The following is a 27,232-nucleotide window of genomic DNA, read 5'->3' on the forward strand; positions in this document are numbered from 1 at the left end:
ATAATTGTGTCGACTGTTGATTGGTAATCTCTCAAGAGATGACATTCTTTTGGACCCCACTCTACTTACTATCAAGTGCAGGGGAGTCGCTTTGTCGTGCACTTATGATAACCAAAAAAATATTCGGCTATGTTTGATGGACCAAGCGGTAAAATAATTATTTTTATATGTTTGTACTGATATAATATCTTTTCATGGCTTAACCTTTTGCCATAAATTCTGAATATTATCTGTAGGTTGGTAAATATTCGCTAATGCAACACTACATCGTGTAATCTTAAATTTTCCTTTGTAAAATCTTTGCAAATATTTTATGGTTTTATTCTCGTAATCATTCTACAACATACTTCGTAATGCTTCTTTGGATTTCTTAAATGTTTTTTTATTAAATAAGTAATATTGATATTTTAAGTCGGACTGAAATAGTATGGTGTCGTTTCTTACGACGAAATAGAAAAAGTGTGCATTTATTACTAATATTTTGATAATTTTAAGAGATAAATGCAACATCAATATTTTCTTACATTATTTACATACTAACCATCATAAGCTTAAAAGCTCTTGTCAAGAGAATCAAATTGCATTCTCAGGCAGACTCTATACGATCTTTAATAATTATTAAATCAATTATCTCACAATAATAATATTTTCATAATATTCATATTATCTACTTATTAAACGGTCCTCAACAAGTATAAACTTGCTTTTATTATTATTTTTTATTTTATTTCCATTTTTTTATTCAGATGTACAACATAAAAAGCGTTTAGGATATTTTTACGTGATAGTACGTCAAGATTTAAAGGTTTCGAGCAGGACGCCTAATCACGTCGTCGGAAGAAGAGATGTTTCTAAAACAATATACTTTACGCTTACATCTAATTATAATAAAATTTATTTGCTATCGTAATTACGACTTTATTTTACAAGACATATAGTTTGCTATTGTCGAATAAAATATCAAGCTCTTAATTAAACATTATTAAGCTACGTACAATAACGATATTATATAATATGCTTACTAATAATGAATAATTTTGAGGTTATATTTCATAAGGTCTTTAGAAGATTGTTCTAATACTGGTTTGGTAAATTTATAGTTTAACTTAAGAAAATCTTAATATATTTTGATAATAGTAACTACAATTTTGATTCATGTTGAAGGTTAGTAAAGAACTTAAGCGACGTTTTTTTAACCATAACACCTTAAATCTTGCTGGTTACTTTCATTTTAATTAATATTTCCAATGAGTATAAATCAAAGAAAATGTTTTAATGCTAATATATAACTAGAATATCGTCCTATTATATCCTTCATTTTTATTTTAGTCACACGTTTTTAAAATGCACAAAAAAATACAATGAAAAAAAATCTTTATGGAATAAATAAATAATTTTCGAACCCTAAACTAACTACACTGGTCCAATCGTGTCTTAGTGGACCGACCAAAGATGAGGTAATGGGCTACCCATACCGTATAATACAATGATGTCATTAGGGTCCAACTACTTCCACTACTCAATAGAGGGGCTGAGAAGCTGAAAGTATACGAAGTAAGATTTCAAAATAAATAAGTATTAATCATCTATTTATTTTGTACTTTATGTCAGTTTGTTTTATATATAATCTTGGGTTTTCCAAGTTAGCGTTGCTTTCACTCAGCTGCCGCAAAATCGTCAGTAAACGTCTATCCGTTATTATTGATGAAACAATATGGTTAGCTTGAGAGACCCTTTGCAAACCATGACGTCAAATATTTTGTCATGTCGTGGACGCCATGTTAAGGCTTCACTACTAAGTTAAACCCTAACAATACCTTAAATAAAGTCTATTTTTGAATGTTTTTAAGAAATATTTCATGACGTAAGCTATTTAGGGCTGTCACGAGACTGATATTTATTACAATCAATCCTAGATCATATATTACGTCTTAGCATTAAAATATTTACAAAATTCTTTTAATATATCATTTTATTATCAGTAATAAATAGGTACATCATGAATATGCAGTCATTATATTTTTTTAAAGTATGCCAGTTAAAAGCTCTAACTTATTATTGTAGGAGTCATTAACTATGTTTAGATTGCGTTATTTTTACTTATAAACAATTTTTTAGTATTAAAATTAATAATTTTTTTGAAACTTATTTTGTTATTGCATAATTTAAAAACCTAAATATAACAAAAACATTGAGTCGAAAAGTTTTTAAGAAAGTAGGTAATCGCGAAACGTGTCACGCGGAAACTAAAACAATATGAATCTTGTACCTAGTTACAATTTAATGACATTACTTTTGCCACGTAAATAACTTAACTTAATGTAAGAGAGCTGGTAATACAATTTAAACCGTAAGTTAAATCTAGTAAAACTTAAAACTCAAACTATGCAGGGTTGCCACATTACGCCAGAAGTCCATTTACATCAAAGTTACACTTTTAAAACTACATGATTATGCGTCTTTATTAAACAAATCTTAAATCTAAAGTTGTTTAAGCACAAGTTAAACAAGTCCATTTGATCCAGGGTTGTCACTTTAAAACCAAAATCGCAATCCCCATGTTGATAACTAGGGTTGCTTAAACGCAAATGATTGTAATCCGTATGGTATAGGGTTGTCGCGTGGGCGCGTGTGTGGTGCGCAGGGTTGTCGCGCGTTTGCTTACCGTTCGTGGCGCAGCGGCGCCAGCGCGGCGAGCGACGCGCGGCGCCGGCGCTAGGAGGCGGGCGAGGCGAGCGCGCCGCCGAGCCCCGCGCCGAGCCCCGCGCCCGACCCGCGCGACACCCGCGGCTCCAGCTCCAGCGACAGCGTGTACTGGCGCTCCTCCTGGATCACCAGCGACCGGTCCAGCAGGAAGTCGCACACCTGCACATCACATTATCGTATTTTGTGTTCAAATTTTATATTGTTTGACCACTTTAGCAATGATAATGAATAATTATAGCTTTAGATGGTGGGATCAGTTAAAGCATTTTAAATATGTAGATTTGCCCACGATAATGATTCTTTGAAGGAAGTTGATGGCATGCAACTCTACAACATATTGTGTATACGGATTATATACAATATGTCGTAGAGTTGCACGCCGTCTGCTCGTTATCAACAATAGCACACCAGTTTCGAGAAGAGCCAGAACTCATATCGATTGTAACTTACAAAAATTAAATATACTTCCACTGATCTTCCATATCACCTTACCAGCGCCACTCTTGAAATACTACAATAATATAATAATTTAGTGATCCTAATTCATACGACGAAGACTCACCTTCGGTATGTGCTCAATTTTGTACGGCGTCTGTTGGAAATTCCTTATTTCACGGATCACGTGGGCAATCTGTAAAGTGAAACACCACATTTCACCAAAACTGTAAAATAACGTCCAATTTGATTAAATACTGAAGGCTACAAAGCAAGGCAATGATTTCAACACTCACTAAAATGCGGCCCGGAACTATCATTTACTAGCGACCTAGACACACCAGCTGAAGTTATTTTTGGAATAGACATTATAATCTTTCAAAGACTTTAGGACGTCAAAAATGTCATTTCCGCGCACCATCTTCCAATGTTCATTCATTTCTTTAAAAATTCTCAGAATACCCATGATATTCTAACAATTTAACTGATCATGACCCAAAGAGATCCCCATCCCTTGGTCTTCTGCTTGGTACTTACCATTCTCATCTTAGAGAAGTTCAGCAGTCCATCAGGCGTGTAGTTGGATGTTCCTTCTTCGATGAACGAGAGGTCTGATAGGTACATGCCCAAGTAGGGGATGCACGGCGGGTCGCATCTGTGGATATCATCAAGTCGTACTATTATTAAAATATTGGGCTAGATGTGAACCACTTCCAAAAGGTCGATCTGGTGTAATTAATAATTATATATGTCGGAGGAAGCTATGTGTCCGGTTGATTGTTGTTTGCGTGCATAATGCACAATAATTGTTAATCTAATTATATTTGATTTGTTACATTTTTCTATTACTTAAAACCTTACGCATTAGCCATAATGTAATAGAAGTTTATTTAAAAATTATAATTTACGAAACGACCAATCAGAGCAAGGCACGTGCCTCGAGCGGGGTCGAGGCGCCATCTTTACTATTCAGGTAGGCCATGAGTGCTTTGGACATTCGTTGGACGAATCATGATAGTGACTGGTCGAGTTGATCGAGTTGGATCGTTGAGAATATTTGTTGGTTAAAGTAAGATCGGTGCCCTGAACGCGCTGCTCGGTCTTAATTGTCCACTTTTCTATCTTCATTATTGTAAAGTGACAAATATTGTTTAATTTGAATTCGAATATAAAAATATCTGTGATCATTGTGTTTTGTGCTCGCATTTTACCCTGATAACGCCCACTAAGTCCGCAACCACTAATGATGATGTCAACGGGAATAATGCTTCTCCGACATATATATAAAAATGAATCCCTATTTCCCTTGGTCACGCCATCACGCGTGAATTGATTGTGTGATTTCGCTATTTTTTTTTGTTGTATTCGTTAATGTCAGAGAAGGTTCTTATGAAAGGAAAAAATCAAAAAATTGCGCAGAAAATTTGAAAATTTAAGAAAACTTAACAAAAATATTAATTTTATATAACTGTCAATTGTTTGAAATAACTGTCAGCGATTGACAGAATGCGCGCTGCAAATTCATAGTTAAGACGGGAAAACGTCTGTCGGGTCAGCTAGTGGTAGGATGAATATATATTGAGACGCGTTGATGGTTTAAGATACTTTATTTGACTACATTATACTAACTAATACAATAAGTTATACGTCTTATATACTAACTACACACACTACACTGGAAATCTTTTGGGGTAGGCCCATGTTCAGCAGTGGTCATACTGCGGCTGATGATGATTGGGCACCACATTAATCAGCAGAAATAGACAAGGTGATACAATTTAATTCCTATTTTGGGTTTATTTGCTACCAGTCCAAGAAGGTACTGCCTACTATAATATTAATATTAAATACCTGTGCAGCGCGTCCCTCAGGATCCTGAATCGACATTCGGAAGATATGATGGTCTGCATCCGTTCAATAGTCTGCTTGCTCTGCAACAATGTATGGCAATTATAACTATAGTAGATACTTGTTAGAAGAAAGAAAATTGCTAACTAAAAATCTGGGAAGGTCTCAGTTTTAAACCACTTTCATAAATTTTGATCTGAAATTCAAAGATTCAATACCAAGCTTAACACCACCTGTATAAACAGCAGCAACGGCATCCAAAACTTTAAAATTTAAATGCCAATATATTTTTTAACATGACACTACATTTTAAGCCGTGCCTTATATACAAACACACTTGTCTTTTGGATGCACGCTTTAGCCGCTCGCAACCCTTGAATAAAAGCCAATAAGCACAACACAACACTATACTACAATGGCGAAGTGTCCATATAAGTTAATTCCTGCCGGCTTCCCTTGTAGAATTTATGTAAAATCGATTCCTCTTTAGAACTACTTTTATTCCACATTTAAGCATATTAGTACATTTAAGTAATGTCAAGTTCCCTTTCGAAAAATTTCACCTTTCGCCACAGCTATACTGCATTTATCACTCTGAGAATCCAACCACCCAGTGTCCCTTCAGAGACATACAATACCAAAGATGCTCACGGTCTTGGACACCTTCTCCCAGGTGTTCTTGAGCCGGTACACGGAGGTGTTGGAGAGCGCGGCGCAGATCTGCAGCACGCCGTTGAAGTTGTGCAAGCAGCGCGCGATGTCCGCCACCGCCGCCCACTTCTCTATGGCCGCCACGCGACCTACACACAACCATAACGACATAGTTTACTATCCGAAGTCTATCCAATTAGAAATCTACGATAAGGTTGAAATTGACTAATACTGGACAGAAATTCTGAAATTAGCTACAGTAGGGAAGCTTAAAATAAAATAAAGTGCTTTATTCATCACGTAGGCGAACACAGTTGCACTTATGATAAGTCAAGGTACATGAGAATATTTAATTATTACTTAGATAAGATCATCAGATATCAAAAGCAGGTAACAGGAATACTAGACCGTATTGTGTCCGGGAAGTGGATGATACAGTGTATTTTATAACTTCACAGATATCTTCAAGATTAGGAAAGGGATTTAATTTATTAAATGCACTCATACTGACCGGCGACGGTATACTTCTTGAGTATTTCAGAGATGACGAGGTTGGAGATGTGGTTGAAGTGTGACGTCATCAGCAGGATGTGGGGCGCGCGCTCCGCCTTGTCCGCCTTCGTCCACGCCTGGCCCAGGAACTCTCTGAACGAAACATTATGAAAAACCCATAAATTGATACTAAAGGTTCACCCGCTATCACATTTTGACTCGGACCAAACATAAAAAGTCGATGCATCTCTGCCAACACCTTCAAGGATAAAGGCGTGAAGTGTTTTCTTTTTATTGCTTTGAATTAGGGATGTTATGGAGCTCCGTAACCGTAACCGAAACTATCGGATATCCGAAATAAAAATATATCCGTAACCGTAACCGTATCCGTTATAAAAGTTTCGGATAAGTTACGGATAATATGTTCCGACACGTTTTTGTTTCACCGCTCACACGCTACGTGAAATTTGTATAGTTTGTTATTTTTAAAGTGAAGTGAAATGCGTCCAAAGTATTTTTGGTCATGTTAAAAGTAATTTTTGCAAAATATAAACAGTGTGATAAAAACTTTTCACGGAGAGGAGGTGTCACTACTTCTAAAACACAGAGTTTTTCCGAACACCCATGTCCCCCAAGTTAGTTCATCGATAATTAATAATCGACGATGACGATGAACAATAGTTAGTATTCGTCACCCTACTGTTTTACATAATATATATATATTTTTTTTTATTTTACTTTAATCAAATATCCGTAACCGAAACTATCCGAAACTACCGGATAATCCGAAATAATTATTATCCTTAACCGTATCCGAAACCGATATAATTTTATTCCTATATCCATATCCGTATCCATATCCGAAATTTCATATCCATAACATCCCTGCTTTGAATGACGAGACGAGCTTGTCGTTCGCCTGATGATAAGCGATACGATCCATAAACAGTAGTAACACCATCCAACACCTTGATACAAAGTATTGTTGTTTAAATAATTGAAATCTAATAATGTTTTTAAAAGTCCAAATAACGATTAAGACCCCTTCTTGAATCTTGACTCAATGGAATGATCTAGGTGTTCACAGGCTCGATTTTGACTATCTTGCTCATTGAATTTCATCGAAGAACTGGAGCATTTTTATTGAGTTTCTGTTAGCTCTACGGTCACATTTATAATATGTTAGTACGTACTCGCTGTTAATAGAGCTGAAGATCTGATAGTCCAAGTACGTCATTTGCTCCGCGATCTCCAGAGCTGATAGTGTCTCGATGCTTTCTTTGGTTGGCACCTGGAACAATAACAAGTAACTGAGCTGCATGCAGATAAAGGAGTTTTTAAATTATTTTGAAACACTATTTAAGCGCTACATAACAAACAACGTTAATTAATTAGCAATTATCAGATTATTAAAACAACAGCTTAAGTGATAATGTATTCTTTTGCTTTATTTTCTGTAGCAATTTACCTGAAAAAACTTACCTTAGGCGGAACAAAGAGTGCTTTTAAGTCCACCGCCCTGTCTGGCGCTCTCTCCAGCAACCGTAGCAGCTGAGCAGCCGCCTTGTGTTCAGCCGGAAGTAATCCTGGGCTGCCCTCGATTTCCTTGAGGAAGTCCATCGTCAGGCCTCGGAGACGCTCGTCCGACCAAAAGTCGTATGAGTGTTTAGATATCCAGTGCCTGAAGAAAAACATGAGCAATGTAGGACATTTCCCTTTCTCTTTAATGAATTCTTTATTAGTTTACTCTGAAAGAAGCGTGGTAGACCCATAGCAATACGTAGAGTATCAGAAACCAAAACGTCTAGGAAGTTAAGAATATTCTCTTTCAATCAGTGTCGTGTAAATCTTACATTAACAATAAGGTAAAAAACAGTCATCAAAGTCTTAAGGGGTTGCACTACAAAACACTGTTTCTAACTTCATTAATACTGAAGTAAAATTTAAAATTCCTAATATCCTTACCGTAAAACATTAAGCACCCTCATAGTAGCAGCAGTAGAAATGACAGAATCCCGTCTAGCTGGAGGCGGCGACGTCGGTGGTGGGGAGCGAGGGTTGGATGATGCTGAGGTGGCGACGGCGAAGGCCACCGCCGCAGTCGATGTACTGCTCCTAGACCGACACAACTCCATCACAATCCATATAAACACCAAAAAGGCTGGGTGTGTTGGTTCGTAATATCCTCCCGTTGTAACGAGGATTGTAAACCCTAAAAACTCAAAGAAAAGAAGAAAAGAGAAAGGTGTAGACATGCAAAAGTTGTGAAATATGAAAAAAAGAAAGCCAGATCAAAATTTAGACGGAAAATAAAAATAGTTGCCAATTCATAGTCATATGAAGTTATCGCATTTGTTTAAAATTTTGATTTATAATTAGAAAAGCATGCCAATTATAAATTAAATCATATTTACTTAGTTTCTGTTTTATCGAAATTTTGATTACACAATATCATTATTATACTTAAGATAAATTGCAATTTCTAAGTTTACTGCGTGTCTATTTATTAATAGCGCCATATTTCTAACACGCAAATAGTTCTCTAATCTATTAATACTTACTCGATACAAATTCTAATTACACATTATAAAAAATACAAATTACTTTTGTGTTACCAGTGTTTCTGTTTCCTAATTCCATACTTTTGTGTTTTTATTACATACATTGCTCGCCATAATATTATGGTCAGCGTCACAACGTCCATAAACAGGAGGAAAAGCACCCAAAATAGAGGATACCTAATATTGCATCCTGTTCAGAGCGCTTCATATTCTTCAGATTAAGTCTTATAATACCTAGGACTATAAACTGTAATACAATAATTATTGTACTTGGTTGCTTGACAACAACAATAAATAGAGTAGGAGTACAAACCCAGAAGAATTCTCGCTTACGAGAAATCTTATTCATGTGTTTATAGACCAAAAATTGCTGCAATTCGAGATAGACAATATACAAAATCTCGTCAATCCAAACCTTTTAAATATCAAATCATGTTCATATGATGACAGCATTCACGAAATGACAGTAAAGGATGATAATAGTGATGCACCAGTGACCAGGGGGATAAAAATAGTGCTGCAGTCACGTATATGCAATTTTGAATTGAGTGTTGCCTTTGCTGTGGTGTCGTGTGGTCGGGCATCTACATCTCAAAGGATACGGACTTCGTAAGGAGAAAACAGAACTCTAGGTGAAACTATTTTTAAATACTCTTCTACAGCTTCTCTACTAGGTCTCTACTTTTACCTTCGCCAATCACTCACCACAACAGGTCTTTTCCAAAGCTGTTAAATGAACACCAATTAATAAAGATCGTTTTATATGACACTAATGGTTAGAACGAGAAGAAGTAACCGAGACGTGCAAAGCTTCGTAAAATGTTAATGAAGAACAGTTTTAGATTAAAAGAGATGACTTCATGCCAGAGTGATCGTCAATGTCATGTCGAGTCATAATATCATTATAGGGGAATAAGGGTTATTTGCAAGTTCTCTTACCTCCTGTGCGACTGCCTGAACGAAGTGATGACGACGCCTGCCTTGGGCTGACTAGTTTCACGACGATAGCTCTAAAGAGAATAGGTTTAATATAAGCTATAATGAAATTCCAAATGATTTTACAATATTATCATTAGTTTTTTAAAGTCAGTGCTAGGGAGGACTTGGGGCAGATATTGGCGCCCACCGCGGTGTATGAGAAAAATATACAACTAGGAAAACATCTATTCACACAAAAATTATTAAAGTAATGGATAATAATGATAAAAGGACTGAGAAACAATATCAAGTAAAAAAATCTTAAGTGGAAACAGAAAACGTAAGAAGGAAACATGAGCAATAAAGGCTCCAAGGAATATCAATGCTAAATATTGACAATCAATAATCTTCTGGCTATTACTAAATTCGATGCAGTATTACACTAAAGGTATGATTAAATTTGGATCGGAACATTGGTCCAGGTCGACAATACGAGTGCAGTATCCAAATTACCTGCGCTACCTGTGAGACCTGCGAGGTGACGGAGGAGCGCGGCTCCGACCCGCCCCAGTACCGCCGCCGCTCGCTGTTGATCGACGAGTTCGTGTAGCGACGTTCGCTGCACGAACGAACAGGACGATATACTTTTACGTATAATTAATATTTTTCTTAGAAAAACCAATTTTCATCATAATCATCATTTCAGCCGGGAATCGTCCACTGCTGGACATAGTCCTCCCCCATTGAGCGCCACAGGAACCGGTTCTGGGCCGCCGCCATCCATCGGACTCCGGCGACCCTCACCAGGTCGTCGGTCCATCTCGTGAGGGGCCTGCCTACGTTGCATCTAAATTTTAGTTGTAAATTATTACAACTTTATAATTCTATCTAATTTTTACATAATATACGTTTTAATGATTTTGCAGTTTTATTCAGAATCAATTCAAATAAGTGTTTTTTAAATGTTTGTCACTGTCGACCGTATTTTTACTACATTAAGTAATAGTCCTTGTTCAAGGTATCTGCATATCAAAATTCATAAATATTCATTGTGTCACAGTAGGGGTATAGAAAAGTTCTTTATGGTACTATTTAGGACCTATAGGTACTATTGTCCATCCAGCTCTCTCACCTGACAGACCTGTGCGGCGTGAACCTGGTGCCGGAGTCGGAGGCCCGGCGTTGTTCCTCGGCCGCGGCGGAGGCTGCCGAGTCGCGCGCGGACTCCGAGCGGCGCCGCGCCTCCGACGCCGCTGACGACGATGGCTGCAGACGACGGGGACTTTCCGACATCGTGCGCACGCGCTGGAAAATATACAAACTTTGTAAGAAATATATTGTATCGACAGATGCAACCGCCATGAGATTTTAAAAATATCGGTCAGACTCGCTGCAACAGGAATAGACAAGTTAATAGATATAGCGATAGCAGCAGATTAATAATATAAGATCCTGTTGCTATTGTACAAGTTTATGACTGAAGGTTATTGAAAGACCATATGCAGCAAAATGTTGATAACATCCAGTTAAATCTGGTAGGCACAGACTTCGAGATCAGCGCTCAGTTGCTTTTCAGAGGCACTTTGAATACTTAACCATAAAGAAGGTCGATCATAAAGAATACCTAAGAAAATCGTAAAAAAAATTGAAAATAAAAAAAGTGTGTACTAACATTGCAAACCTCCGAAAACCTCTGGGATATTTTAAACTTATCATCGATCTTGTATTTGTTTTTCTCCTGTTCCTCCTCTTTGTACTTGATGTCCTCGTCGCTCTGGTCCACCATCTCTATGCTCTCATCTTTCATGATGGCCGCAGCCGCGTCGTTATCTTTGGGCGGTGACTTGCGTTCCGTTTTCGTTCCGCCCTCAGGACTTGCCTTCTTTGGACTCCCGACGAGGGTCACTGAGCTCAGAGCGCCCGGAGATGATGGTGACGTTCCTATAGGTAGAAATATTCTGATCATCACAAGATTACTCAGGCTAATGTGATCAATGTATCAGTTATCTCCGATTACCGATCGTTGCAATATACTTCTTTGAATATTTCTGCTGTAGCAGCAATTTGCATGCGCAGTTGTATTCTATATTAAAAGACCCTAGCCAGAGCTATTATTGGGTATCATGAACCTTAAAAAATCTTATACTTATTTCAGGAAAACTACATATTATAAATGAATTTTCTCTATCACAATTGATTTGTATAAAAACCTTTACCTTTCAAAGTCTCATTGCTAGACGATGTTGCCATAATCTTTGGTATCGTCAAATGACTGTTGTCTTCCTCCGTCTTTGGTTAGCATTACAAAATAACATACTATTTAAGTAATTAGGAACAACTATGCTTATGTTTGATTGATGGCATTAATAGCTTTGATAAAAAGCAAATTGAGAAAAAAGACCAGAAGGCAATTATTACTAATGAGTAGTTAGATGGAGGTACCTTGCTAACGGTTGATGTTCGACGCGATGGCGCCATCAGGTACGGCGACAGTTTGTCTTCTTCCTCGCCTGAAAATTGGAGAATATATGAATCGCCTGAAATATTAACTGTCGCTTTCAGAACTCCTAGGCTGCCAGCAAGGAAACGAAGATTTAAGTAACTAATAGTATACTCAGATGTTATGTCTAATGAAGCAGGTAATACAAATGCTTATTTTCTCGGTTTTATTTATAAAAAATGTCCTCGACAATTATTATTTTTAACCCCCGATGGAAAAGAGGAATTTTGTAAGTTTAAAGCGTGTATCGGTGTGACTGCCTGTGGCATTGTAGCTCCTAAACGTATGGACCGATTTTGATACAGTTTTTTTTCTTATGTGTTTAATAATCATCAGCTCTTTTCTCAAATTTCACAGTTCCAATTGATTTTAAATTTATTATACTATCACTTCAATAGTATTCCTAAGATAAAGCGTCCTTGAACTGATGCTGCAGCATCATTTAGTCCGCGGGATATTTAATTTCTTAACAACGTGCAGCAGATACAGCGTGTTTCGGCTCCTAGAATTGGTCTTAATGAAAAGAATACAAACTAATAGGAGATGATCGAGGCCCATAGAGGAAAAAAAGGGATTTTAAAACATTGAAATAAAAATTAATTTAGTAATAAGTAATGTGTAATAAACCTCCGTGATGTGTGTTTGTTTCTTGTTTATATTATCTTATTTGAATCAAAGTACTTACTCTTCCTAGACGCCTTCCAAAACCGCGACTGCCAGTCCCTGTCGCTGTATTCAGACCCGTAGCCTGGGGATGTGTTTATTAATACTAAAATTAATGATAGAGTTCACATTTCAAACACATTTCGGTATTTACTAAATAATTGCAATATTTCTTTATTAAAATTATATACACATACTACTGTCTCCATACGGTGCGAGTTTTGCTTTGTGGATATCAGGAATTACAAAGAACTTTCATTCCCACAATATCCAGAAAAAAAAGAATACTTTACTTCTCTTTTAGGCTGCTCTCACAGACCTCTTATTTTCGACTCATGACTTTTTACTTAACAGCCGAAATATGAAGCTTAAATAATACAAACTCCTTCAACCTGCTAAAAAGTGAAAAAGCAAGCAGTATAATATTTAGTAATCCCCTACCAGAGACGGAGCTAGCGCCGCTGGTCTTCCTGGTGGCGTCAGGTGGGGGGGCGAGCTCCAGCTCCTGCTGCGATTGCTCGTAAAACACCTGCTTGAGCGCCTCCAGCACCGTCACGCCGTCCGTGAACACGCGGTACGTCAACAGGAACGTGTTCAGGAAGTCCACCGACAGGAAACGCAGGTCTGGAAATGTTCAGCCGATTTGATCCCAGTGTGGACAAATCTCTTCCTTCCGGGGTACAATTAAAGATACTTTTAGTTTAAATACAATTTAATTTATAAAACGTATGAAAATTACATCGTTGTCATACAAAGGTAAGCATAACCCTATTTCCATGTGGATGGCTAAATGCATATGAATGACAGTACAACCAAGGATAAATTCCCATTTACGAGCAACAAAAATTTTTGTTTTTAGGAAAAGTAAATAATTTCCAGACCGTGATATCGAACCCAAAACCACATTCATGCACTCCATCACATCTGGTGCACACCTCATTATAAATGAATGGCACTAACCAGTGAGCCGCTGCAGCAGCCGCTGCGGCGTGGCGGAGCGGATCTGCGGCACCTTGCAGGAGTTGAGCGTCCTGCTGAAGCGGATGTCGACGTCGTCGGTGAAGAGCGCGCGGTCGGAGCGGCAGGCGGGCAGGCTGGCCGACGCGCCGCCGCACGAGCCGCACGCGCGCAGCAGCGCCGTCAGCGCCGCGCTCTCCATGCACTGCGCCAGCTCGCTCGTCCACGCCGCCTTCTCCTCCACCGTCGCCGCCACTGACACAACATGTGCTCGTGGAAATATCTACCTCTATACTCTCTCAATCAACTAATGAACTGATTGTAAAGATCAGTTAAATCTCAAAAGTGTACATAGTACTTCACTGCCCACGAGCGTCTATAATGTTACGGACATACACGAGCCTGACTCTCAAATTAATTACCTTGGGTACCTAAAGAAGAACGCAAAAAGTAATTCTAAAAGGTATCTTACCTAAATGTGCGCAGATCTGCTCCCCTTTGACTTCGACGAGTATCTTGAAGTCCCTGCCCTGATAGATGTCTCCGCCGGGCGACGAGCACACTGAAGTAGAATCTAAAATGAGCAAACTACTCGTAAACCAACCCCGCCCGGGACCAACTTCTGGAATACTTGCTTTATAAAACCCGCTTCAAACACAAAGAGATTATGACGATAATAAATCAGCCGAAAATGAGTCTATCTCGTATTATCTAAATTCAAAACATGATTGTAATGATTCTCCAGTTTTTTTTTTTATTTTATCAAATACTTCCGCAAAATATCCATTCATAATACTATCCTACCAATACTTGAAATCGGATCGTCTTAAAGCTACTTGAGCGTCATCATAATAAAATTATTGATACAAAAAACAGATCTATAAACAGTAACACTCCTGTAAAGCAGTGTCAATCTATCATACTGTCGAAGGTGCAACCGATCTCTATGGTTGCAAGTAAAAGACGTATGCAAAAAGAAACCTCTTTCGTTATTTGAAGACTAGCACTAAAGTCAGTAACATACATACATACATACATATACATAAGTCAGTAACAACAATATGAATACAGATTACCACCGTCATTAACCTCTAGTTCAAAGGATCGTCGTATCTAATAATCGTAGTCGTCACATGACAAAAATTACCTACCTGTTACCTTTAGCTCCGATCGATAGTAGAGAATGGTGGCTACATTTAAACAAGTGTAGCATCATCATCTCTATGGTTGAAAATATAAAACCTCCTTACGATCTTCATGGTTCGAAGGATCCTCAATAAGCAAATAACCTAGCAACGGACTGAAATCTGCCTACATTTTCTCTATAACAAATGTGTGCAAATTAAAACTTCTGTCTCGTCGGGTACTAGGGCTTTCTTACCATCATCATCATGGTTCGAAGGATCCTCGACAAGCAGCGCGTCGTGCAGTGGTAGCCTGCCGCATGGTGGTAGATGCAGCCTGCCGCCAGTCGCCCTGGTGGTCAGCAGCAGGTGGTTGCTGAAGAGAAACGCCTGTCTCGCTTGGAGTGTGGCTCTACGACCTTTGCCTACGACTTGCGATAGTGTACCTACAAAAAATATTGTGTGGTACAATTATTCATTACCCAGTATAAGAAAGACAGTAAAAAAAGAAATTCTTAATAGTCGAAATTATAGACTGACCAGAGAAATAAAAACCTCGCCATATTGTGGCAAAAAATCAAACTAATTAGTTGTACTGACAATGTCAACTTTAAAAAGAAAAACAAATGTGGCGCCTACAGAGCAGGCTTATCATCATACTGGTCAGTTTATAACTTAATATTATTACAATATTTGCAATTTCACCTTTCTGTATAATTGCAGTTAAGGCCTTGTTAACAGAACGTACCCTGCCGTATGAACACCTGGTTGACATCCAGCAGTATGTCGCAGCCCTCGATGATCATCCGCTCCACCGCCAGATTCTTCCGCAAGTTCTCCGTCTCGCTCACCTACAAATTATATTATTGCTCGACATGCTTTTGACACAAACTTAGATAGATAAATAGATAATTCTTTATTGAACACCACATAAGTAAAATAAAAAATAAAACTTATAAACAAAATTACTATAACAAGTGCAACAATAGGCGGTCTTATCGCTAAGAGCGATCTCTTCCAGACAACCATAGAGTGAAATTATTTCTACAGAGAAGTTGGAGTGTGGGTTTATAAATAATTAAATAAATAAAATACATATAATATACGATAATAAACTTACAATGAGGCTGATCTGTAAAACGGTTTAAAATTGTCGAAAAGAATATTCTCTTTATTCTATTTTCTTTTCATTGCCAGCAATTTTTTATTTTATTGCTAAGCTGTCTAACTTATTAAGAAACAAAATAGTGATATTCTACAATTTCATCTAATTCATACTTCTTAGTATCAAAAGTTTTTGTTTTGTAATAACCTATCGACCGATAATTACATCTTTAACATCAACCGATTGTTCAGTCATTGACTACTTCAAGGACAGATCGATTTTTAATATTTTAAGGGCAAATGACCTCGAACTTTGACGTAAATAGATAATACACCATTTGTCATCGTTACATAAATGTACCTCTACCGATGGTAATCATTGTTATATAAAATAACGTATAGTGGACAGTGATTACCGTACATTTGTTGTAAAGTTATTCGGTTTGTTCCTTTGATTGAGTGTTCTACCCTCAACCAGTGTGATGCTGTCCAAAAGCCTTAGACAGGACCACAGTTATTGACAACAAAGAACAAAGTATGGGAATACCGGTGATAAATTATGTGGTCAAAGCGAACACATAGATAAGCAAAAAAACTATAGAAAGAGAATAGAAAGTAAACGTGCAATTTGCGTAAGCCCTCTGGCAACCGTAGGTGGATAAAAGATTTTTCAAATCTATTATATACTTATTTCGAGTATTCTATTCTAAGTAAGAAGTCACTTTGTTCTGCCAACTCATTCTATTGTTAGTCTATTATTAGTTTTAATATATATCAGTTTAACAGTAATCTTAAAACAACAAAATTACGCCGTGATCCGGTCTTACCCCAATGGACTTGAGAGTTAGATGCCAATGTGAGTTATAACGAATTATTGTGAACAGCATTGCGTGCCCACTCATATACCTCATCATGCATCTGCCTCGAGAGCTCCTCTAGCTGCGCCCGCGCATGCTGCAGGCTGCGCCGCTCCACGTGATCGTGCGGCGTGTGCGCTAGCAGCTCGTGCAAGGTTATTATGTAGCGGGGGATCTACAAGAAAAAAATAGCCATTTTTTTTACCTAGACCTAAGTCATAATTCGTGTTATAAAACTCAACCTTCATCAAATATTTTTAAACTACAAAGACCACCAATCCACCAATACTTACCTGATGCATAGGATACGTTAAGAACGTCTCCAATGACCTTCCCTGGCAAGCGGATTTGCTCTCGAGTCGAGACAGTAGCTGCGCGAATGGTTGGCTCTGTTTGCACTCGGTGAGCACTTGCAGCGAGTAGTGGTGGTTGCGCACGTACTCCTGGTATATCGTCAGCATCGGCAGCAGCATGTCGAACAGATCACCTGCGATCGTTGGTTCAGGAGATGATTTTAGCTGTTGGCTAGATATTGGATTCAAAGCTAAGAAGCAGGTGCATAGATGCAAAGTTAGTTAAAGACCTGTTAGGGAATCGCGTTGATATTTAGTCTTATCTTGATTGAAATTGCTTCAGCGACAAATATTTACACCACCTTTGTTTTGTTAATAGTTGTTTCAACTAATTGCTGAACTAATAAATTTAGTTGTCTTCGCAATTTGTTGTGTCTAGTGCAACAAGGTGAGAGCGTCTGCACGGCGCTTAACGGAAAATGATAGAAAAACAATCTCAGCCCAAATACAGAACCCTGCGTCTATGCCAAAATTTCACTCTACAGTCTGTCCCCTTGGAATATGACATAACCAACACGACACAAAGGTCCAGATCGTTTAATTGTGATTGGCCGTTAGACCAACGCATGACTCATATGTTAGTCCCTCGACCATCACAATGAAACATGGACTCTCGTGTCGTGTTTTACGTCACATTCTAAGGGGGCTGCTACTGTGAATAATTTAGAAACAACTTACCGAGCACTTTGTGTGAAAGACGACATGCATAAAAAGGAAGTGCATAATGAGATGACAGCTGATAGGAAGGAATGGAAGATAATATATGTTGTGCTGCCGCCCCCTAGAGGGGGAAGGGGGGATGAGACTTACCGAGCACCAGTGTTGGCCATGACTCCATCCTCGAAGTGAGACCCTTGAAGAAGATCTGGTGGAGGAACAGCACCGTCTCGCTGTTCAGGAATATAGAGTTGACGTCCTCGTGCGTACACGGCGGTTTCTTTGAGCTCGCCGCCATTTTGAATGGCCGAAGGAAACATGTCACCTTCAAAAACAATGTTAATTCTGCTTAGCTCAAATTTGTTTCTCCCAAAAATTATATTTAGGAATACAACACAGTAGTTTAAAAAAATGTGTTACATTGTAATGAGTAGCATGAGCTATAGCACTCACAATTAACCAGTCAAGTTTAAACTTACCAAAATCTCCAATTGCTCAAGATACTCCTCCTCCGCTTCTACCATCTTGAACACGAGGCTGCGACAATAAATACAATATTTTTTTTATTCTAGCTCGGCAAATTGACTTCTCTGCCCTGTTAAGCGAAGTGAAAACCAAGGAAAAAATCAGCTGGAGATATTGTATGCCTTGCAAGCACAATTATGCCTGCCTAATTACTTCTTCACGTTTCGCAAAGTATACAATGTCGTATAATCAAACCCTAAGACTTTACCGTAAGTAAATGTACCTGTTCCGTTTCCTCATGCTCTCTGCGTGCGGGCTCTTGATGTACTGGTCGACGATCTGCTTCCAGCGCCGCCTGCACAGCCACCCGCGGAAGAAGCTCTGCACATAAAACTAACCTCACTTACAAACTCTACTTGGACAACTTTGTTATAAGCTGAGAGTCACTGCGTTAAAATTATTTAAATTAGTAAGGCCATTCAGTAAATATTCGATAGATCGGGTCGATGGGAGTATTACCAGTAATGTCATCAGATGTGGGGTAAAGTGACGGATGTTGCAATTTATATGTTAAGTAAGATGTTTTAAAGCTCAAATCATCCCTTCCTTTTCTAATTACTACCCTATTTAAGCCCAGAGGAGCATGCATGATACTTTTGAAATTAATTTTATAGATTATAATAGACGGCAGAGATATTTAAACATCAAGTAAGTCAGGTGCTAGTTTGTTGGCAATAAAAAAGTTGCGGCTTATATTTCTAGCGAGACTACGCACTGATCCGGATCACTTTGAACTAGAAAGTTTTATTGGAGAATGCGGTGATCTATGGCGAGTCGTGCAAAACGTTAATTGAATGGTCACATTGCGTTCACTGAACAGTGGAGAGAAATAAAATTTTCTCTGTAGTTGTAGAATTATATTTTTACTAACCCTTTGGTGAAATCTGAATTCAAAGTTAATCATAATCATTAATAAAACTATTATTTCTTGATCAAATAACCTGAATACTAATATGGCATATTTATTTTATACAGGTATTTAGACACTATTTATTTTCCTAAAATTATTTAACGTCACTTTCGCTTCATCTACTTTAATTAATTTCTTATGAAAAACTTGTTTATAACTCAAAATTTCATCGATTCTTCTCATTACACGTAACCTTCAATATAGACTTTATCTTCATCAGCAGTTAATACACAAAATTCAAACACATAAACATCATCAAAATCGTACTGCCCAAATTGTGTCAAACTAACCTGTACTTTCTTGATCTTGCGCAGTTCAGCGGGGTCGATGTCTGGCGAGTGAGTCGGAGACGAGCTGGAGGTGGACGCGGCCCTGCTGGACGGCTCGTGCTCCTTCTTGTATGAGCACAGCTGCCGGAAACATCAACGTCACTGATACTAGAGATAGAGGCACGAGTCGTGAGCACACTCGTGGTTGGTCGGTTTAAAGTCCAACAAGACGATGTTTCGTGCGATTGCCTTTTTTCTATGTGGTCACGGCAAAGTGACCCCACTGCAACTGATGGTAAGTAGAGTGGGTTTTAATAGAATGTCGACTGACGAGAGGTGATTACCCCTTGGCAGTTGACACAATTATGCCGACCTGTTGGAACAAGATATATACAGACTGATCCAGGAACGCGATACACTTAAATGAGCCTCTATGGCGGATTTCAACACCTTGTGTACGGTGGTCGCTATCCGGGTGGTTATTAAATATATCCTACCACCAGCAAATTGCTGGCTTCGTAGTCGATGCTCGTTGTCTATTGGGATTCACGTGCCACGCGGCTACAATACACTTACAACAAATTTGAAGAACGCGAGCTCATCCCCACTGTTCATCTGTGCTCATGACTTGTGCCGTTTACTGTAATAACTGCACTACTGTCGGAATGCTGGGTCAGTCACTAGAAATTCTAGTTGTTATAGTAAACTCTCTAGGCTTGTCGATGCCCAAAAAATCATATTCTAGATGCCCTGTACTAAGATATACAATTTAGTTGGTCTGAGATAAAGGAACACCATTCCTATTATATTATATAGATATTAAAATAATGTTTAAAGTGGGGCAAATCTTTATCTCATACTTTCGATGTAAGTCTAACATCTAAAATCATTTCACAGATCTAAATTTTATCTCAATAAAAATCAAAGACAAATCTTTTAAAACTCAATAATGTACAATCGTCGAACAGAGGGTCTTAGACGAGACCTTAGACCTTAGGCCTATGACTTTCTATAATCTTTAATATATAACAAGAAAAAAAAATGAGAATGAAATATCCTAATGGTAAGTCACGTAAACAAAACGAAGGAATAAATAAAAAAAGCTTAGGAATGATAATAGAATTGTTTCCAACTTATCTAAGGCCTCTGGACTACACAACGAATATCTATTCAATCTGCACAATTATCAAATAGGTTTAACCATACTGTTAGGTACATAATGATAGACCTGTAAGGTTCGGGGGCGTAGAATAACCCACTCCTATAAATCTAGGTACTGCAAGAACTACCTCTGTCCTCAGTTTCTTGACCTCGTTGCTGAGTTCGTCGCACTGCTGCGCATATTGCCAGCGCGAGGTCCTCTCACTCTCCACTACTTGGAGGAGGTGCAGCTGCTTCTGCTCTAACTCCTCTTTCTGCAGAAGAAGCTTGTTGAAGCTGTAGATATGAATAAGAGTTTGATTGCCTTGCGCTGTCTAATTCTGTGGAGTTCATTTATTTATTAACATTAAAATTAAACTATTTTTCGGATTTTATCGCGTTTTTATATTCATGTTTTCTCGACGTTTACGGGGCGGTGTAGGGTGTTCGTCATCCGCAAAGTCAAAGTTACAATAACTATCTACATAATAGCGATAAAAACCAAATAGTTCAATTTTAATGTCTAACATTATATTTATTCACATCTATTTAAATTTATGATCTTAATGGCCGTAACCGAAACTTTAAGAATATTATAATTAACAACAATTCTTGGACATAAAAGTCCATAGAAAATTTAATAAGTCAGCTAGAAAAAAAAGCTTTGTTAATTTGTTATTTTGTTGTTTTAGCTCAAGACGAACAATGTTTCCAGAAAATCTAAATTAATTGGCTTAAGCCCCGCGACGCATAGAGGAGAAATGGAACCCAATAAACGTAGAATTATAACTTCCAATATCTGGTTATCAATATATAATAAGGTATAGTTTTTAATATCAAATCTCATCTCTATATTTAGACAATTAGTTAACTGTACCAAATCCCTAAAAATTAAGAAGAAGCATTTAGTTAGCTGGTTCTAACGACGAGTCACTTCTAACTACGAAATAATACGATTAGACAGTGTATATTGGCTGTAGACACGATATAGCTTAAATAAATACCGTGGGGCTGATACAAAAACGAAGTTCAAAGTCCTGGATCCCCAAAGAAAGCTGACGTTAGACAAGCCGATCGTAAAAAGTTTACCAAAATTATTTTTCTGCTTGAATATAAGTTACACTAACTCCATATTAGAGTGAGCTGTGAGATAAATGTAGATGGAAGTGAATAATGACAAGCCGATCTAAATTAAAAGTAAACCAATGAAAGTATTTCTCTTTATTCATCTATAACTTCGGAATGCACAATTAATTAACTTCAGGCGCAGTGCAATTATCCAGAATTAAAAATTAAACTTAACCATCGAGACTGCACATTCGACCTTTTTAAATTACTAATCCGATCGCTTTAGTTTACTCTACTGCGTTGCTAAAGGTTACCGGTCAAGCTTAATTATAAATGTTCCGAAAAAGATAATCGACCAATCTACAATAACAAGCGGTAACGTACATACGTCTATTGTTATAAACATAACCATTAATCTCACGCTTATATCAACTAAGGATACGGCAGAGAGGAAACTATTACACACGCCTCACCACACTTATCTTGGTTTCATGGTTCATAAGGAGCAATCTTATCGTCTCCTCCGGCGCGAATTTCAACGGACTTGTGTATTTTTTCGACACTCAATACTCACATTTTTTTCGCAAAGGAATTGAACCTGGAACGACACACAACCAACACAACCAAGAGGGTAATGAACTTATGTTTATTATTAACAAAGTTACAGCGTCCCACTCATAAGCAATAGCCAATAGGCATCTCTTTTATTCCGAGAAAAGTCAATTTGAGAATTGGACTGCAAGTAAAACTTATTTACAAAATAAATATCAATCCTATTTTTAACGTTTGCCAAGTGTTTTCCCGTGGGAGTGTTGAACAATAGACGAGAGTGTGTTTTAACGGTTTGTGAATGCAGGGAAAAATGTATAAAAGAGATAAAGCAATCATACAGCCATTATTATGATTATATTTATAAATTTACGGCTCAGCAAAGGTTTTTTATTGCACCTAGTGTTGAGTCAAGTGAAAAACAATTTAAAGATTTTAGTGAGGGAAACCCTACACCGGGATACCAACCAATGCCCCAGGTAGCCATCTTTGTCGCATTAGGGACAGTTGTGATGTCCTCTAAAAAAAACCTCGTTAACCGAGCTATCTATGCCTATAACGACATAAAAAAGACAGCCGCACCAATACGCTATCTCTTTATACACATTCATTATGTATCTATAGTTAGTTGTTAACCGCAAAGTTTGTCACACGGCACGCAGTAAGCGCGATTTAATCATTTTAATGGTAACATGACATATCGTCGCCTGTAGCGTTAACTATGGGCCGCGCCGTGACGCGTGTAATCGCCACTTTTGATACGATTAATTAACTGAGTTCATGGTTTAATCACTTAACTTGTGTAGTGGTCGTGAACCGTGAGGTTTTGGATACGATTCTCAATAGGAATAACGACAATTTCAATGGATTCCAAACTAGGAATTTGTTTCTAATATGACAATAGTCTATTATATTAAAACCATCCGCTAATAATGCTGTTGCTGTCTTAATAGTTAACAGAGGTGTATTTGAATATCTTAAAGTAATCACTATGTAACCATTTTCATTTACGGCAAATCATTTGTGGTTCAAAGAAATAAAATATAATTTTAAATTTAAATGATAAATATTTAAAGACAAATATTCGAAATCTCATATCTAGTATAGCAAAATACTGAGGAAATCGCGTCTATCTCAAACACTATGTATTCAACTCGCATTAACCCAATTCTCGCGACGCTGCAAAGACATAATCCGACGACAAATCCTAGGCATACTTTGATCTCTGTTGAAAGCTTTGCTATAAATACAGGTGAATAAGGACAGCCAGCGTAGAAGCAGCCATATATCGTTTAAACGTTCAGTATTATAAGGTAATGGAACCTTTGAAGGCCTAATATTAAAATACCCATAAATCGTTTCATAAAAAAATATAGTTTTGATAACATTGCAACATAATCATTAAAGAAAAAAAAACTAACAATCGTTATTGTACTACAACACAAAAAAAACACCAAAAATATGGATGATGGGCCTTATTAGGAACCGGGCTTTATCACACTACCTTATATAATGCAGTTTGTGAAATGGATTTTTGTTAGATCTAAACACAGAAACTCAAATGATTTGCGTGAAATTTGGAATACAGATAGACCAATATCGTGAATTAACATGAAAGCATAGTGGGACTTATTCCGGAAAACCCTTCAGCAAAACTTTGCTTCTACTAGCTCGCTCGTCCGATGATGAGCAATGAAAGCAATAAACAACAGCAACAATTTATAATACGACTATGTAAAACCCGAAAAAAGTAATTACATGAATTCAAATAGAAATATTTGCTTCAAATGTCATTACGGGTCTAGCAAGTAATTTTTAGGTTTACTAGTAAATTCATAGCTAATTCATTAATAAAATCAGCTATATTAAATTACTAGCTTTTCCCGCGGCTCCGCCCGCGTTATAAAGTTTTTCAGGCTAAAGTTTTCCGTTATGAAAGTAGTAGTTTCCCGGGACCCTATGTTCTTCCCGGGGTCTCAAACTGTCTCCATACCAAATTTTATCTTAATACGTTGGGTAGTTTTTGAGTTCAACACGTTCAGGCAGACAGATGCAGCGGGGGACTTTTGTTTTATAATATATTTTTTAGAACTTTTTAAGAGGAACAATCCCGTCATACATCATTGTTGCATAACTTTAACCGTTTACGCAGTGCACGCAACGGAAGCTCTCAAAACTAATAAATTGTCCCCGTTTTTGCAACATGTTTCATTACTGCCGCTCCTATTGGTCATAGCGTGATGATATATAACTAAGAGCACTCCACGAACAAAGTGCTATTCAACACAAAAAGATTTTTTAAGTTTGGACCGGTAGTTCCTGAGATTAGCCATTACTGCTCCGCTCCTATTGGGTATAGCGTGATGATATATAGCCTATAGCACTCCACGAACAAAGGGCTATCCAACACAAAAATAATTTTTCAGTTTGGACCGGTAGTTCCTGAGATCAGCCATTACTGCTCCGCTCCTATTGGGTATAGCGTGATGATATATAGCCTATAGCACTCCACGTACAAAGGGCTATCCAACGCAAAAAGAATTTTTCAGTTTGGACCGGTAGTTCCTGAGATTAGCGCGTTCAAACAAACAAACAAACAAACAAACAAACAAACAAACAAACAAACAAACTCTTCAGCTTTATATAATAGTATAGATTGAGACATACTATGACGCTACGATACCAGAACTATCAGACGACAGAAAAAAAGTTCTTTTGACCTTTCAGTCCATTAAAAAATAAACCCATAAAAGCGCGAATGCATTTTACTAATATCTCGAATCCAATATCGAGAATTTGTAAGTAATTGTGTATAATCCGTTACCACCGAGATCTCTTTGTATGCAATTCGTGACGCTGATAGCTCGCACATAATCCTCTTTCACTATACATTAAAGGGAATCATTGATTCCTACGAATACAGTTCACGTTAGAGCACTAGGTATTAGAATAGGGATGAGATTTAATCGATAGTGTTACTAGTATAGGAATTTTAGGTATCGATATTATTAAATAATTAACGCACCACATTGTATATTAGGAATGAATCGTATTCCAGTCGGTTTGGGTAGGTTACTCTTTTCTACCCTCTACTCTTTGCTATTATTATACACTGTGGCGTTTCATTTTAAAAATATTGTAAGTATTGTAACTACTGATCAAATTACTTATCTTTTGTTTTAGCACTTTGCAAGTTAAAGTTCTGTCTGATCTTGCTATTCTTTAGATGGGCTAACGTTGCTTACTACCAGATGAGCGAAGTCCTCGTCTGATCGTTCATAAGTGAAATGAATTAGTTTTTAAACAACTTAATAAAATTCTTAATACTAACAACACTAAACCGTTAACAGTAGAAGCGTAAAATTTTGCACAAAGTAATTGACAAAGTTACAAAGTGAATGAGCAGTAAAATGGAATTTTCAACGTGTCCCCAAAGGGCTTAAATTCCGCCGGGAAAACTAGTATAACTTTTAATAATAATGTAAAGTTGTTAATTGCGTTGTAAATCAAAAATCTGATTATGGCCGGGCACGCCGCTTAACGAGTTGTTTGTCCCGCCATTAATTTATACAAAAAGCCCGTATCACTGGGATGTTTAAAAACAATTTTATTTTGAACTCTTCGGTTAATGTGTACACGTACTGCGGAAAGGTCAAGCGGCATACAATTGTGTGCACACGATTTTAATCAAGCTAATTGCAATGTTAGAATAATAAAAGACTAGCTTTTGACCATTGCTCTGCCTGGATGAGTCTTCCTGGAATATATCTAACAGAAACTGATCTCTTTCGGGGTATTAGGGATAGACTTCAAGAAAAAGGCCGGGCGTAAATACCAAACTAAATTATTACTGTAATAAGCTTGGTAGATAATGAGATAACGACAAGTAAAAAAAAAACTTATTTTAAATACCATGACCTTTTACGTACCTAGCAAAGAAATAACAGATCAAGATTTTTGCATATACGTAATTTATAGGTCAGAGAATATCATAACGTTATTAATTATTTTCGACCTAGTACGGATTGGCAGACTTCACTCAAAATACTTGTAGAGAACTTCTCAGGTATGCAAGTTTCCTCACGATGTTTTCCTCCACCGTTAAATCAACTTAGTGATAATTCACAAAGAATATACACATAACGTAAGTAAAGTTAAAGGTGGTTGCCCTTTAGTTTTGAACCTGCGGACATTTGTCGCGGCAGTACGTTCAACTCAGGTCTATGAATATTGTTTCCAAATAAATAACTTTTCTAAGATTTTGAATTGATATATTCAGCCAGCAATATCGATAACATAAGTTTAAATGTCATCCCTACCCACACAAAAGCGTATCAAAGTAGCTACCAAATATCGATACGCAGCCTTCCTAGGCACCAAACGTGCCGTCCTCGACCTGGTTGCCATGACAACCCATCTCGCTTACACTCCAACGGCAGACATGCTTATTAAATGACGCTGCTGGCTCGTGAAATATTTTCCGTTTCGTTTCGAGACGATGCAATTTATTGACATATTTACTTACGTAATTCCTACCACCTTTCCTCTGAACTTTGTCTCCTTCCGAAGATATTGCACAGATTCTTTTGGTATTGCTGCTATTTATAACCTTATTCTTGTGACCAGGTTACGGACCAAGAAATTGTGAAGGTATTGAGGAAACCGGCACTCCGCATAGTTTAGAACTGATCCAGTTTCCATGTGATTGAAGGTGATTCTGACTAATCCACCATCAAATCTCATCCTTCGTCACAGACATAGTTTAACTGTATTCATTAGCAAAACAATATTTCTTAGAATACTATTACTTCGAAATTCAACATGATACCTCACGATTCACTACTCAAAAATTATTTACCGTGATTTCTTCAGACTTCTTGATAGTGATATCCGATAGCCCAAGTTCATCCACAGCCCACAAAGCCAAGGATCGCGAAACGTCTCA

The 27,232-nt window shown here is 37.5% G+C and overlaps 2 protein-coding genes across 2 annotated transcripts in view; both read right to left on the reverse strand.

Moving 5' to 3' along the window:
* Positions 1–2,715: 2,715 nt before the first annotated feature.
* LOC115444793 (ras-specific guanine nucleotide-releasing factor 1) overlaps positions 2,716–27,232 on the reverse strand; it is a 36,508-nt gene continuing 11,991 nt past the window's right edge. Inside the window, exons 5-32 of the mRNA XM_037436577.1 lie at positions 20,820–20,967; positions 19,552–19,671; positions 18,575–18,672; positions 18,306–18,363; positions 17,980–18,151; positions 17,110–17,303; positions 16,866–16,991; positions 15,604–15,706; positions 15,113–15,301; positions 14,204–14,293; positions 13,735–13,986; positions 13,216–13,398; positions 12,797–12,859; positions 12,054–12,121; positions 11,828–11,900; positions 11,293–11,552; positions 10,744–10,916; positions 10,125–10,230; positions 9,633–9,703; positions 8,098–8,409; positions 7,615–7,813; positions 7,326–7,423; positions 6,152–6,285; positions 5,641–5,789; positions 4,993–5,072; positions 3,679–3,796; positions 3,269–3,337; positions 2,716–2,865 (exon numbers count right to left, since the gene is read on the reverse strand). Coding sequence (XP_037292474.1) covers positions 2,716–2,865; positions 3,269–3,337; positions 3,679–3,796; positions 4,993–5,072; positions 5,641–5,789; positions 6,152–6,285; positions 7,326–7,423; positions 7,615–7,813; positions 8,098–8,409; positions 9,633–9,703; positions 10,125–10,230; positions 10,744–10,916; positions 11,293–11,552; positions 11,828–11,900; positions 12,054–12,121; positions 12,797–12,859; positions 13,216–13,398; positions 13,735–13,986; positions 14,204–14,293; positions 15,113–15,301; positions 15,604–15,706; positions 16,866–16,991; positions 17,110–17,303; positions 17,980–18,151; positions 18,306–18,363; positions 18,575–18,672; positions 19,552–19,671; positions 20,820–20,967 — 3,856 coding nt within the window. The remainder of the gene's footprint in view (positions 2,866–3,268; positions 3,338–3,678; positions 3,797–4,992; positions 5,073–5,640; positions 5,790–6,151; positions 6,286–7,325; positions 7,424–7,614; positions 7,814–8,097; positions 8,410–9,632; positions 9,704–10,124; positions 10,231–10,743; positions 10,917–11,292; positions 11,553–11,827; positions 11,901–12,053; positions 12,122–12,796; positions 12,860–13,215; positions 13,399–13,734; positions 13,987–14,203; positions 14,294–15,112; positions 15,302–15,603; positions 15,707–16,865; positions 16,992–17,109; positions 17,304–17,979; positions 18,152–18,305; positions 18,364–18,574; positions 18,673–19,551; positions 19,672–20,819; positions 20,968–27,232) is intronic.
* On the reverse strand, positions 9,066–12,118 carry LOC119188623. Its single transcript, XM_037436385.1, has 5 exons — positions 12,054–12,118; positions 11,284–11,552; positions 10,744–10,916; positions 10,125–10,230; positions 9,066–9,703 (listed from the first exon to the last, which is right to left on the reverse strand). The coding sequence occupies exons 2-5, from the start codon at positions 11,416–11,418 to the stop codon at positions 9,629–9,631; spliced, it is 489 nt and encodes a 162-aa protein (XP_037292282.1). The 5' UTR covers positions 11,419–11,552; positions 12,054–12,118; the 3' UTR covers positions 9,066–9,628.

The sequence above is a fragment of the Manduca sexta genome, chromosome 8 (assembly GCF_014839805.1).
Source record: "Manduca sexta isolate Smith_Timp_Sample1 chromosome 8, JHU_Msex_v1.0, whole genome shotgun sequence".
Lineage (NCBI taxonomy): Eukaryota > Metazoa > Arthropoda > Insecta > Lepidoptera > Sphingidae > Manduca > Manduca sexta.

Coding starts and splice junctions, on each gene's coding strand:
- LOC119188623 (XM_037436385.1), bottom strand. CDS start 11,418: ATGAAAGATGAGAGCATAGAGATGGTGGACCAGAGCGACGAGGACATC. Junction 10,917..11,283: donor GGTTTTCGGAGGTTTGCAAT/GTTAGTACACAC, acceptor TATATTTTCCAG/CGCGTGCGCACGATGTCGGA. Junction 10,231..10,743: donor ACGCCGCACAGGTCTGTCAG/GTGAGAGAGCTG, acceptor TCGTTCGTGCAG/CGAACGTCGCTACACGAACT.